Genomic DNA, 14,720 nt, shown 5'->3' with positions numbered 1-14,720 from the left:
TAGTTTTCTTCTAAATAGTTATCACTACATATACGTTGCCATTCATGACAACGATCAATTACTAAAACTTTAAGCCATTCTCTTCCCATGTATTCATTTTTGGGAATTCTATATTAAAACAAATATCAATGAATACAATAAATTGTTAATGTTAGATTAGGAAAATAAACACAAAGTAGAAATTATTAGGCTAAACCGGGTACAAAATAATTTACAGTATCCCGCACCAGGATAATGAACCATGTCAATAATATGATTCAAAAATCAATGTGCGTTTTTTTTTTTCACAACAGTTTGAGCAAGTAAATTTCTTGAAACAATCGATACTCATTACTCACCCATGATAAATAACTCTTTCACGATTGACATTGGTGTTATTAGATCTATTGCATGATATATGCAGTTGGAACTTAGAAAAATGAACCCGATCAATGGACGTGGGTAGTCTCGATCACTCAGGCTTGGAATGTATACGATACCTGGATCTAGGTCTCCTATAGACCGATGATTGTGTTTTGAGGTGTACTTTTTCTCGTGGTAGTTAACACGTTGAATGCGTACTGACGCTATTTGGCACAAAGTACATGAATGAAACCTATAAAAACATAACTTTTTGATTTTATAGTCACAAATTCGATGAGATATTATTTGTATTATTTAAAATAAATTTTTGAAAAGCACGTATTTATTATTTTAGGTAGACAAACACATACAGTAAAAAAAAATATTATTCTGTCACGAAAACTACGAAAACAGTAGACAACCGACTAGTGATAAGCGAAACTCCTGTAATCACGGTCTTGGATTATAAATCAGTAACGAATACTTTTGTTCGTTCCATCGGTACATAGTTACAAATTACCAAATGGTCCCCGTCAGTAGGCTTCTGTTTTTTCGACGGGCAGTCACCACGTTCGTCGTACGATTCTATAATCTAAAACATTACACATTTACACCAGAAAAATTACACACAAACAATTATTACGCAGAAATGAATAAATCGCGAAAGTATTTAACAGGAATAAAAAAAAATGACCTAAAAATCTTTAAAAATGCAAACGAAAAAATGTTGAAATGACTTATTAACATCAAAAATGACTAAAAAAATGACCTCAAAAATATCAAAAATAACTTTACAATGACTTAATATTTTTAAAAATGTTCGTTTTATACAATAAATTCATAATTAATATAGGTGATAGCTCTTTAAAAATTTTTACTCTCGAAGAAGCCTTCAAAATTATTTCTTTGCAATTTTAAATGAATTGATTGACTTGGGAATGTTGTTTGCTATTGAGGATACTTATTGAAGAGCATGAACAAATTAATCACTTCGTACAAACTCAAAATTAAGAAATTAGATTGGATCCCTTCACATTAACAGATTGACTATTCATTATAACCTATTAACAACTACAACTCATATAAGTAGTCTTAAAGTGTCATTTGTCTGTGATTAACTTCAAAACAAAAGTTCGTTCACTCTTTACCTATTTATGAAATATGAATAATAAATTAAAAATATGATGGATGTTATTTATTAAATGTACACATGTGTACATTCTTCAACCAATTTGAATCTGAATGACAACCAAAGTATTGAATAAATAATATACTATATTACTATGTGAATCATAATGAATATCACTTAATTAACATACGAATATATACAATTTTTTGAATGTTAAAAATTTTATTAGAATATTATATTATTATTACATATTACATGAATATTAATTTAGATACCTAATAGCATAAACATAATATTCTACTTAAGATTTGTAATTCAAAATTAAAAATACTCAATGTAAACTCACTTGTATCCTCATTATTTTTATTTTCATAAAAATGGTAAGGACATTCTGGCAGGGACGGAGTGGCCGGTCAGGAAATGGGAATTTTCCAGGTGGCTTGGTCATATTAGATTTTATTAACAAAATTAGTAAATGTGTCAACAATGTTTTTGTATTAAAACTTTAAAACTATGAAATAAGATTTTGGAATGAGGGGGAGAGGCAACCGTTCTAGTACTTGATAAACGCAATAAAATAAGAATAAACATTATAACATTAATATTGTCTATGTGAAACCAATTAAAAAAAGCACATATGAGGAAATTTTTCCTACTGATTATTTGTAAAAATAAACGCTGAAACACGTTCAAAAATATATTTTTACATTGAAATTGGGAGAATGATTGTGAACACAAGTAACACGTTTAGGTACACATTTTTGCAGACACCTAAAATGAATCAACGTTTAGGTATATCATATTTTTAAAATAATACCACATTTGAGCACCAATACGTTTAAGTACACCGTACACAGTCACATTATTTCCAATTTTATTTTTTAGCACTCTTACATAGTAATAATTTCTTATTTAGTAGCTAACCTATATATCAGAATATACCTAATTTAAAATTCTTCTTAAATTATGACCATTGTTCATAATTGAAGAATTGTAATAACAGCCACTGAAGCTATTTGGTGATTGCATACCTATTCATTTTTCAAAGAAGTTTGTCTTTTCTCGTTGTAAATGGGAACGTGTTTGACGACCTGTAAACTAATAATTTACATATTAAATTCAATTTGATAATTAATATTACTATGATCAATTTTTATCAATCGTTACTATAAGCATAAGCTAAATATATAATTGAACATTTAATACATTTTTAACTACAAGATAATTTGGAAATTGTTAATGAATTTTGTCGAAACGTAAACTTTAAATGCTTATGAAAAATGGTGGCAATGTATCTCTTATATTTGTAAACAGATATTATAGAAACTATAATAGGATCCCTGTATTACATTTTCAAATCTTTGACATAGCAAAGAACTTTTTATTGACATAAATTTTAAAAACAATACTAATTGAAAAAATTAAAATGTATTATCCCCATAACTAGCTCAAAAAGAGTAAAATTGTTTTAAAAATTGTATGGTGTATAGAAAATGCTAATAGGAACATTCGGGGAACCAATCATGTATCTATACCTAGGTATTTATTTTAGTTACACTTATAAAACAAAATCAATTTTTGTCAAAAATATAATCATTTTTCCTTAATTATCTTTTTACTTCAAAATGGATGAATAAAAATAGTACCTTAACGAGATTTTTGTTTGTGTGACTTACTACTACTTCACCAATGAAATTATTTGTAAAGACCTTTAGGCTTTCATATCTTCTATTACCATAATATATGTTGAATGTGATGCTTGATGGACTAATGACTTTAGTATTAGTATAAATGAATGATAACACGACAATATGATTATGTATAAGTATAATATATAATAAGGTACAACTGGACTATTTAACTGTGACAGGACACGCACATCGTATACGCACTGTACAACGGCACCTGTGAAAGTGAGTATTACATACATCAAAGGTATATATATCTCCACAAGTCTGTGGTCATGTTATATCCGTAAAGAGAGTGAGTCGTATACTTTCGTCGTATTAGTTAATTTATATAAGTACTAAGTTGTACACACGTGACAAGGTTGACTTCTAATATTAATTGTATATTTCAATAATATATACTATATTTTAATCAATATAATTTTTACAAGATGAGGGATGTCATATAATCATAATATTGTATCACGTTCTAGTTATAATAATTTTTTACTATAATATTAGTGTACTCATTATTGATTATATGTAACCGATTTTATATATTTGTATATTGTTATACTAATGGTAATCATAATCATGTTAAATAAAATAATTTTGAAAAAAGTGCTGTAAATGTATGGTCACATATTCTGGAGCCAGAAATTGTAATGTATAAGAAAACTATACTAGTTTCAATACATTATAATATGCTTTAAGAAGAAATATGAACCTTTTTAAAATCGTATTTATGAATATATATATTTTTTTTTATTATGTATAGTTACACATTCAATTGTATTTCAAACGGTTTTTTTGATATAACAATAAGCTGATTATATTTTATTTAAACAACCAAAAAACCTTATATACATAAATGTAAGCAAACAATAAATGCATAAGATGAATACATTACATTTTAATTGCATTGTAACTGATTTACAAGTATCGCAAGGTGGATAACAGGCATTTCAAAATTATACCCAGTGTTAAATAAATGATCCAAAAGTGTGCTGATTTCACTCATTCTTGTTCTTCTTTCAAGTTTATACTTTAGACATTTTGAGACCAAAGATCTGTTATTTTTATTTTTGGAAACTTCAAAGTCAACTTGTAAAATATTTATGCAAAAACTGAAACACATTTTGAATGCCAATTCAAACGCTTTATCATCCCCGTATAAAAGAGATCCTTTAGTTATGTTATTCAAGCATTCTACTATATAATCCCATAGAGTCATTTCCCCAATATTATTCCTATATAAACTGAGCAGTAGTTGTTCATACTCTTTATCCATGTATTCAGCACACGGTGGATGCAGTTTGAAGTTTTTATCAAGAACACAATAATAATCTTCAATTGTTTTAATGTCTTTGCATTCTAACATTTTGTTGATTAAGAACTTCATTGTATCTGTGTTGAAATAAGTTGTTTTTGTTATGTACATTTTAATCTGTCTTAAGTGGTTTGGCCCCTGATTAGCAGCTAACTCAGCCAGGTTACTACTGAAAGGAACTGCAATGTCAGAGTGAGCGTCTTCCGGTATATTTTTTTTTATGCACTGACAAACTGTGAGCAGATGCTGGGCAGGACTCAATCCATCTAATGATGTAATATATCTTATTACATTTTTATCCTTTAAAATGTTCATGGTGCCTAATTTGAAAAACAATAATATTAGTTATTAATTATTATAGCATGGTTAGTAGTAATATGATGCTTTAGTTCAAGTGTTAAATTACCTGGTAAAAATGTCTACAATATAATAGTTTCAAGCTCGTACAATTCAAAATATTGGAAAAAGTTGAAGCGGATCTGAACAAAACATAAAAATGTAGCATTAAATGAATTATAAAAACTATCAATCATGGAAAATATATTTGGTGGTGGTTAGTAATTAATTATGGAAATGCGTCATTTAAAATTAAAGTTCAGTCCACCACTGAGCACAATTACATAGTATTACGATTTTAGTATATCTTAAATTGTGATTAGTACATATTACACATGATAACATAATTATTATGTGATACATATCATTTAGTTAGGTACTCAATCTTAATTCAAGGTACACATTACATACCTAATATATTCTTTTGTTTGCCGCAAACCATAAAAAAATTTATAGGATTCCTAGTATAATACATCTCATTGCCTACCTATTTCTGTTTGTTAGCGCTCTTAAATTTTATATTCATATTGTAAATATTTCCCACCAATCAATAGGAAACATTTTCGTTGCTGTACACATTTTTTAAACTTACATTAATAGAAGAACACCTCTGTTTTAATTAAAACAAATTTTTTTAAACTTAGGTGGAGATTTCGGGGTTTGCTTAACATAAGCATATGTTTTATTATTGGTTCACTTAGTGTTGCAGTACCGCATAGAAATTAAAAACTATATTTAGTTTATTGTAATTAGTTTGCAATTTAAATTATAGTATACGGGCAGGACATTTGGTGGTCGAAACCGGTGTAAAACTATGAAGCTTAATTTGTAACATACGCTAAGAATTCAATCAATAAAAATATAATTTATGGTTAGCGTTTTACACATATAGGTATCTAAATTTAAGATGTTATAAATAATATAGAAAAAAGGTCATGGGGTAGGATTCTACCCCCTCATCAACATGGTAGCATTGCCATGTATAATATCATGAGTAAACAAACTAAAATATATTCAGGAAGCACAAAAATGATCACCTTGAACTGTAGTAGTCAGTATTCAAGTAATGTGGTTTGTCGACTGTTGTCTGTGTACGGCAATAATAATTAACTATAAAATGTTAAGTTTCTAGAGTAAACATTTTGACCGAATAAGTTAATAAGTTACAAACAAAAAAAAAATTACTAGTTAAGAGGACGTCGCGCCCGCATGTGTTGTCTCCGTCTTACACAAGTATGGCATAGCAAATTTTCGTTCATAAGTTTCAATAGGGTGTGCTCAGTTTTAATATTAGAGTGAATTGACCTATTATCAAATTTTTAAGTAACAACATTATCTATGTGTTCTTTTGATGATGTTTTACGATATTTTAATTTATAAGTTTAGTTTGTTATGAATAGGTAAGACATTAATTTTTGAAAATGCTCATAATTCACTTAAAAATTTAAATATTGTAAAAAACCAATGAGAGAACACAGATAATGTTTTTACCTAAAATTTTGATAATAGATCGATTCACTCTAATTTCAAAACTATTGAAACTGGCGAACGATATTTGCCATGTCGTCCGTGTGTAAGACGAAGACAACACATACGGGGCAACGTCCTCTAGAGTTAAAAAGTTTAAAAAAATTAACCTTTGGTAATATGTCACACAAATTATTAGGCATAAGATGTTTGCGGTCTTTGTTCATGAACGCGCACGGGATTAATATAAGACAGTTAAAAACAAAATAAAAAAAATAAATGGGAGTGATATTATAATACTGACATTCCTATAGTATACGATTGTATTTATACTTACTGCGTACGTATTACCTGACTGACGTGATAAATATATGACACGACGAATGTTAGGTATAAACAAATACTATAATATGTAGATACTATTATAGTATTTGGTATAAAAAAAAACTGTTATTATATCTAATTTAGCGTCAGAATCATAGATAATAAAGAATGGATAGGCCACGCCTATGCTTATAACATTTATAGGTGCCGTGTTCCTAGAGAGCAGCTGATATCTTCTACCCATGGTTTAAGATATACAACCGTGCTTCTGTCTCATAAAGGTGCCTGTTATCTCAACTTGTGTTATCACTTGTCTTATTGAAAATCTAATATTTTAGCCCGCAAATATTTGAATTCAAATTTCAAGTGTTTATAGATAATAAAGATTCTTTATTATGTATGGATAATGAATAAATCATAATTAATAAAATTATTACCTATGGTGTTAATCGACTGAGTACAGACTAATTTTATTATTATTAAACCGTATATTACCCATAACAACTGGTTACATCTTGTGCGATTTGTGTATTTGTTTTGTAAAATATCTTCATTATATGGTTGTACAAAATGGTTCATCGGTGTGTTGTTTGTGGAACCAATGACAAAAATGACACAACATTATCTTTCCATTTGTAAATATTTTTTAATTAGTGGGGTATGCACTCATTTTATGTATGATATAACCCATTATTCAACTAAACAAATTTATATTTATTATAGCTTTCCAAAAAATGATTTGAAGAGAAGTATGTGGATGGAAAGTCTTAAATTGCAAACCGTTTTAAATTGACATCGTGTGCGTTCAAAGCATTTTAAGCCACGGTGTTTTAAATATGCAACTGGCCTTAAAAGAACACTCTGGCCAAATGCTGTTCCTTCTTTAGACATAGATATAACTGAGGTGGTCATTGTAAATCTTCATGACGAAGAAAAACTAGAAAATGACTATTTGCTTAAAAAGTAACAATACAATAAATTATTCAATATACAATCCTAAACCTTTGATTGTTTTATGTATAGTTCAATAAGTGATTCAACTAAAGACATTTTGCCTAGTTGTAACGCAATAACATATGAATTAGCTACATGTGAAACTATTGCTATTCCTTCTTTAGACCAAGATACAACTGAGGTGGTCATTGTAAATCTTCATGACGAAGAAGAAGAAGAACTCAAAGATAACTATTTGCTTAAAAAGTAACAATACAATAAATTATTCAATATACAATCCTAAACCTTTGAATGCTTTATCTATATTTCAATGAGTGATTCAACTAAATTAGGTTCACCTAGTTATAGTGCAAGTACAAATGAGTTACATACTTGAAGCCCAATTCGAAGTCCATTAGATAGAAGGTAAACAAATTTCTAATATGTTATTTGATATGTACAATTTGGGTCAGATTAAAATAGTTTTACTATATTTAATGCCTTATTTTAATTTCAGTCTGTCAGATTGTTTAATAATTGAAACACAAAAAAAAAACACAAAAAATTTGGAATAACACTTGATTTGGTGATTTATCCGTCTGTAGTTTTTTAAAACCAAGAAGGGCGGCCAGAAATTTCAAAATACTAAAATCCACTGTTTTGAACATTCGATATAAAAACAAATTGTTAGCTCAGAAGAATCAAAGATTAAATAAAAAAGTTCTTTCGCTAAATGGTATTCTTGGTGAATTAAAAAAAAAAGATTTAATCTCAGATACTGCTGCTGATAACTTGAAGGTACCAAATGTGTATTGCTTATTGTGTGTATTATGTGTATTATATAATGAAACCTTCCCTAACGGAGGTTTTCTTGGGAAAATAACGGATAACATTTTGACGCCCAAGAGTGCCAGTATTTAGAGGTTTCACTGTATATTAATATTATTGTAATACTCTATTATTTTTAGATTCTGAGCGAAGCGATGAGTGTATTGATTTTACAATAATGTGTCGTTATTTTATAATTTTTATTTTTTTCTGTCATCACCTTTTAGGACAGTAAAACGTAAAAGTGCTTGGATTTTCCTCAACAGTAACTTTTCTGATAGAAAAGTGAACCTAGTTGGTTACTCAGTAGTTTTCAAAAGATCCGTGAAAAACAAAAGAAAAATTAAGGAAATACGTGAATTTTTACGCAAAATTTTTTTTTGAGAAAATTGATTTTGGTTTTTGGTACAACTCTAAAACAAATGATCGTAGGTACCTACATGAAATGTTAACTGAATGTTTATATAAGCATTTTCTATACACCATAACATTTTCTAAATATGTATTTATTATTTTCAGCTGTTTACGTACATTTTCAGTTTCCATTTTTTTAGTTTTTTTTTCTATAAATATTAATTAAATTTTATTTGTTGGTTAAAAAAACTTGAAAATTTAATAGAAGGTTCCTAGGTTATTGTTTCAAAAGCCGATGAAAAAAATTAAATATCCTAAGTCACAGTTTTTATTTATAAGCGTTTAAAGTTCAAATCTTGACAAAATACGGAAAAATCACGATCATTAGCAAATTATTTTGAGTTGAAAATTCATAAAATTTTTTTTAAATCTAAGATTTGAAAATGTAATACAAGATTACCCAAAGTTTATCTACCTTTATCAAAAAAAAAATGTCTACAAGAATTCAAATTAAATTTCTAATGAGCGTTTGAAATTCATATTTTTACAACATTTGATAGTAATTTGACTCTTTTTGAGCTGTTTACTGACACTGTCAGTTTTAAATTTTTTATTTCTTCAAATAACTTAAAATCCACTCATATTTTTCTTTATTTTCCCAGTTGAGGTAATTTTGAATATTTCAGAAAAATATTTTGTTTATTACGGATTTTTGGTTTATAATAAATGTTATAAGTTCGCAGAAAATAGAAAATATGATCAGAGAAAAAATAAGATATATTTACAAAGAACTTCGTATTTATGTTTAAAGATAAAAACTAATATATTGTATTAATAAGTTACTTATAAAATAAATATACTTATTAATATAACTAATATAAGGGTAACATTAGTCGACGCATGAAGACATCGATGCCACGAATTATATTCATAAATCATATTACCTATTTGTTAAGACCGTAACGCATACCTCGCCACCGGCCGGCACACGCATACACTCACACACATATCTGTTACCTGTTCGTCCCTATATTATTGTTTTTATTTTAGTATAATTGTCCGTGTCAGCTGTGAGTTATATAATATTATGTAGATTAGAAAAGCCGGACGAGCCGGTACGTGTAGCACGGCCGCCCAAGATGTCACCAGTCCGTTACGTAGTGTTAACGTAGGACTATAATTTTTACGTGCGAAAAGCGCCGTTCTTTTTATATTATTACAATATACTATATTGAAAATTGTGAGCGCGAATCGCCATCCTTGTATTTTTATTAATTCATCTTTAGTGAGCGCTAATCGCTACTAAAGTAGGTATTATTATAATAATATATTGCGCAAGCGCAAATCGCCAACTACTATTTATTATACCGTTGTTGTGGACGCGAATCGTCACCGAATTTGTATTATTGTCGTTAGCGCAAATCGCCACGAAGACTTATTTTATTTATTGTCGTATATTATACATAATTTGCAATTATTGTAACTTGTCAATAATTATTGTATTGCTCATAATTTATTGTGTTAACATTGTATAGTGATTAGCTACAGGACCAGCTGGCCAGTCTGCGCTCCACGACCTGTGAGTTATTTATTGTTATTATATATTTTATATTACAGCTCAATTAGCTTAGGGATGCCATACGTCCCGTATTATACGGGAACGTCCCGTAATTCATGACAGTGTCCCGGTGTCCCCGTAACAGATCCAATATCGTAAAAATGTCCCGTATTATAAAATTCTCGTCCCGTATGTCCCGTAAAAATAGAACACATTATTGTTTAATATTTGTACATAATATTATATTCAAAATGTGTTTTCAAATGTCAAGCCAAAAATATTTTTAACCATTGATTGACTGATAACATATTAACATAAATGTTTCCGGTCTATGCGTTCCTATCACTTACCGTTCCGTAAATAATTTGGAATCTGGTATTCTGGTTCCTAACATCAATACCCAAAGTCAAGATTGTACACGGACTAAGATATATAATATAATCTATAAATTATCCCTATAATCTTTAAATTATCTGTATAAGTTTATACAATTCTAATTTTATTATTAATAATGTTATGAAAATAACATTTTTATGTTTATTTAAATAAATAATAAGAATTAATTGTTTGAATAATGAATATTATTAATTGTTGAAAATTATTTTATTATTTTTATTTAACTAGTTATTTTTTCTTACATTGTGAAATGTTTTGAGCCATATTTTTAAATGGTTTCTTAAAAAGCATTTTTTCATAAAATAAACTGTATAAAACTTATCAGGCTGTAACATACTGGGATGGTAGGTACCCAACGTCCAACGTTTCAAACCCCCCCCCCCCCCAACCATAATTTAATTGTTTATAGTTTTGTCCCGTATTTTTTATTTTGAAATCTGGCATCCCTAAATTAGCTGCCTTCAATTATTATATTGTTGGACCACATATTTATATTATTCTTTAGCAGCTCAAATAGCTTGCCATATTATTAGTTTATTGTATTGTTGAGCCAGTAGCTTATACTACACTTTTACGAGCTTACAGCTAAAACGGCCAATATTATTATCTATCTAGATTGTTTTTATACTTTATACTTGATGTTGCTGTGATTTATATATATTACTGTTTTTGATTATTGTGTACAATACAGCAACTCATTTTTACCAGCAACCGTGTTACTCATTTATTTATTAGACTTACCCTTTTTGTCACTAGTTTTTAAGCATACACACCCACACATATACACACCTTACTCATCACCACACCACATAGCTCACTAGTATTTGCGCGGCGAACCCAACCAATTCTAGCTGAGCTATAACAGATATACACACAAATACATAGGTCGGCAACTCATTTTTACCAGCAACCGTGTTACTCATTTATTTAGTTATTAGACTTACCCTTTTTGTCACTAGTTTTTAAGCATACACACCCACACATATACACACCTTACTCATCACCACACCACATAGCTCACTAGTATTTGCGCGGCGAACCCAACCAATTCTAGCTGAGCTATAACAGATATACACACAAATACATAGGTCGGTCGGTGTGTGAGCGTTGCGCGAAGTCCTAGTGGTACCGGGCGCACGGTCTATATTTGTATCGTCCCGGCCCGAACACTATTCATTACTCATTAGTTTTTATTTTTTTTTTATAAGTACAATAATGATTTTCATAGATTCTTTGAATATTAATATACCTATTAATGATGATTACTATTCAAGTGATTATCATTTATTTTATTAAATAATACTTCATAAATTCATTTTTTTTAAATTCTTAACTTAACTTATTAATTGAATTTCAGTTAACAGCATAATTTGTTAACTTAATTTTAACTTATTTGATGTATTAAAAGTTTCTATTGACTTGACTTTTAATTTAATTGAAAAAAAACTTAACTTACCTAACTTAACAAAGTTAAAAAATATCATTAACCTACTCAGCCTTGTATAAAAGACAAAATATTGTTTGCGACTGACTGTGTCTTTTATACATTTCTAAACTATTTACTGTTCATTTCAAAATCAAATCATTTTGAGGTAATTGTAAAAAACAGGGCTTGAAACCGTTATTAATTAATTTATTTATTTGTTAACGGGCTGGGCCCTATTCAACAGTTTAACATAATACAATAATACATAATTTAAAATAATTAATACAATGACATAATTAAATATATATAAGATAATAATTACAGAATAATAAGTATAATAATGATAATAAAACAATATAAAAATATATAATAGTAAATGTATCAGAATAATTTTAAGAAGTTATTATTTATTACACCATTAGTAGCTACAAACGTATAATTATTTATCTAGCTAAAATAATATTATTATAGTTCATACGTATAACGGTACCTAGTCATTATTTATAAATACCGGTAATCGGTTAAAAAATATTACGTTATTATAACGTTTTATGTTAGCTGAAAAATTGTCATGGTAACCGATTATAGTTTCCCCATAATATCGGGAAATTACCAGTTTTCGGTAAAAACCGGTAACCGGTTTCAAGCCCTGTGAAAAACCAGTAAACATAGTGTACTGCTCACTAAGCATAACCTCATGTCATCATCCACATAATAATAATATAACATACCTTGTTCTTATACAAGGTATATAATAAATCTTGAGATTTAATGAAGGGTTTATAATTTGTAATTTTACACAGCTATTTTATTTTATTTTTATATTTTTGTTTACGGATATTACTCCATCGGCGAATAACATAATCAACATAAATACATAATATACCTAATAATATGTACGGCCAGGTTAAAAAAATCTATGCATATTCTCGTAGTTACGTAATACAAATTTCAAATATATAATGATGTTCCCGTGGTAGTCTCATTCAAAATATGGTTCTGAGAGGAGGCGATATGGATATTACGTTCGGGTATTTCAAACATGGACTATATAATATCCATTGACACGGAAATGTGGTATTAATCAGTGGCGTGACGAAGGACTTTATTTGAGGCACGTGTCTCAGCTTTAAGGGTGGTGGGTGTCCTGGAGACTAGGAGCATTTTCAAATATAGTAAATAATTTATTAAGTACACACTAAGACAGTAAGACTGAGCCAATCATTTTCAGTTACCATTTACGTAAATAAGTATAATTATTTATAAATAAGTATTTATAATTACTAATATCAATTATTGTGCCTCATAAGTTAATGAAGTTCACCACGCCACTGGTATTAATCATTTAATATTAAAAAGGGACGTCGGATATATGAACGATATCGGGGAATTTGTCAACACCGAAAATCATACCAAAAAATTAACTTAGTTCTTTACAAAGTGATAATACTATGTGTCATCAACATTAATTTGTAGGCAAAATCAACAAATAATAATAATAATATACAATATAATACAAACACATTAGGTATCTACTAATGTATAAAACATTATTTTACTTTGAAAAAAACAGTAACTACATCAATAAACTGCGTTGATATTTGTGTGGTTATAATATTGTAGACCAAACATGAAATGTTTACTAATCAATCTTATTGTTTTTGTAATTGCAGTTGTTAATTCGGATACAAGTAAACCGTTGTTTCTACCACAATTACCGAACGTATGTACCTAATTAGTTATAATATGGGTCATTGTGTCAACATAGCAACCGCCGCATTGTACGAAAATAATTTTAAAACAATTTTATATTATTCTTTAGGGATTCACCTAAATAAATTCCGAATGCAACTAACAAAGTAGGTTAGGTCTTAATCTATTTTGAATCGATTGAATGGAGTTAATTTTGTTTTGAAATTCCAAAGTGGCGGGTAAGCATGTTCTCAGCCCCCCCCCCCCCACACTTTCATGTTGAATAACTTTGGAAAGGGTTGAACACAAACGATGGGATTAAAAGGGCAAACCAGCACAAACGAAAATGGGGGAGTGGGGGGCATGAAGCTCATTGAGCCGGAAATGTGGTATTTTTTTTAATATTAAAAAGTGATATCAGATTCATGAACGATAATAGAGAACATTCACTTGGACTGTCAACAAAACATGGAAATCATACCTTATAGTTAACTTAATTATTTAAAAATAATTGATAATGCTATGTCAACAGTAATCATATTATATAAGCATTATAAGCAATGTCAATAACTAATTATAATATACATACACATTAGATACCTACTATTGTACAAATAAATATTTTACTCTGAAAAGCCTAGAACAACCAATTACCGACAACAATATACTGCGTTGATATTCTCGTGGTTATAACTTTATAGATAAAATATGAAGTACCTACCTATTTACTAATCGATCCTATTGTTTTTATATTTTTTGTTAATTTGGATACAATAAAACATTTGTTTCTACAATTCTACCGCAATTACCGATTGGAAGTTAATAATTAGGTACATGTTTCAAAATATCAGCCACCACATTTTACCAAAAGAATGACTTCTAAATCCATGTACGTCATTACGTCTGCTACAAAATGCATTTTTCTTAATTTTCTATTT

The 14,720-nt window shown here is 28.7% G+C and overlaps 2 protein-coding genes across 4 annotated transcripts in view; one reads left to right on the top strand and one right to left on the bottom strand.

Annotated features, from left to right (window-relative positions):
* The window catches only part of LOC132937541 (zinc finger MYM-type protein 1-like), a 2,230-nt gene extending 1,785 nt beyond the window's left edge, over positions 1 to 445 (top strand). Inside the window, exon 3 of the mRNA XM_061004367.1 lies at positions 404 to 445. Within this exon, the coding sequence (XP_060860350.1) occupies positions 404 to 445 (42 nt within the window). The remainder of the gene's footprint in view (positions 1 to 403) is intronic.
* A 3,524-nt stretch (positions 446 to 3,969) lies between these two features.
* LOC132937208 (uncharacterized) overlaps positions 3,970 to 14,720 on the bottom strand; it is a 73,113-nt gene continuing 62,362 nt past the window's right edge. Inside the window, exons 1-3 of one of the 3 annotated variants that reach the window (XM_061004027.1) lie at positions 6,609 to 6,728; positions 4,875 to 4,947; positions 3,970 to 4,788 (exon numbers count right to left, since the gene is read on the bottom strand). In XM_061004027.1, the coding sequence (XP_060860010.1) occupies positions 4,052 to 4,783 (732 nt within the window). In that variant the 5' untranslated portion in view covers positions 4,784 to 4,788; positions 4,875 to 4,947; positions 6,609 to 6,728 and the 3' untranslated portion in view covers positions 3,970 to 4,051. Of the gene's footprint in view, positions 4,789 to 4,874; positions 4,948 to 6,608; positions 6,729 to 14,720 lie in introns of those variants that run through there. The other 2 variants (XM_061004029.1, XM_061004028.1) reach the window with 2 other exon arrangements.

This window comes from Metopolophium dirhodum, chromosome 1, assembly GCF_019925205.1.
Source record: "Metopolophium dirhodum isolate CAU chromosome 1, ASM1992520v1, whole genome shotgun sequence".
Classification (NCBI taxonomy): domain Eukaryota; kingdom Metazoa; phylum Arthropoda; class Insecta; order Hemiptera; family Aphididae; genus Metopolophium; species Metopolophium dirhodum.
The sequence above is the reverse complement of the archived record's forward strand: the minus strand, read 5'-3'. Positions and strand labels throughout refer to the sequence as shown.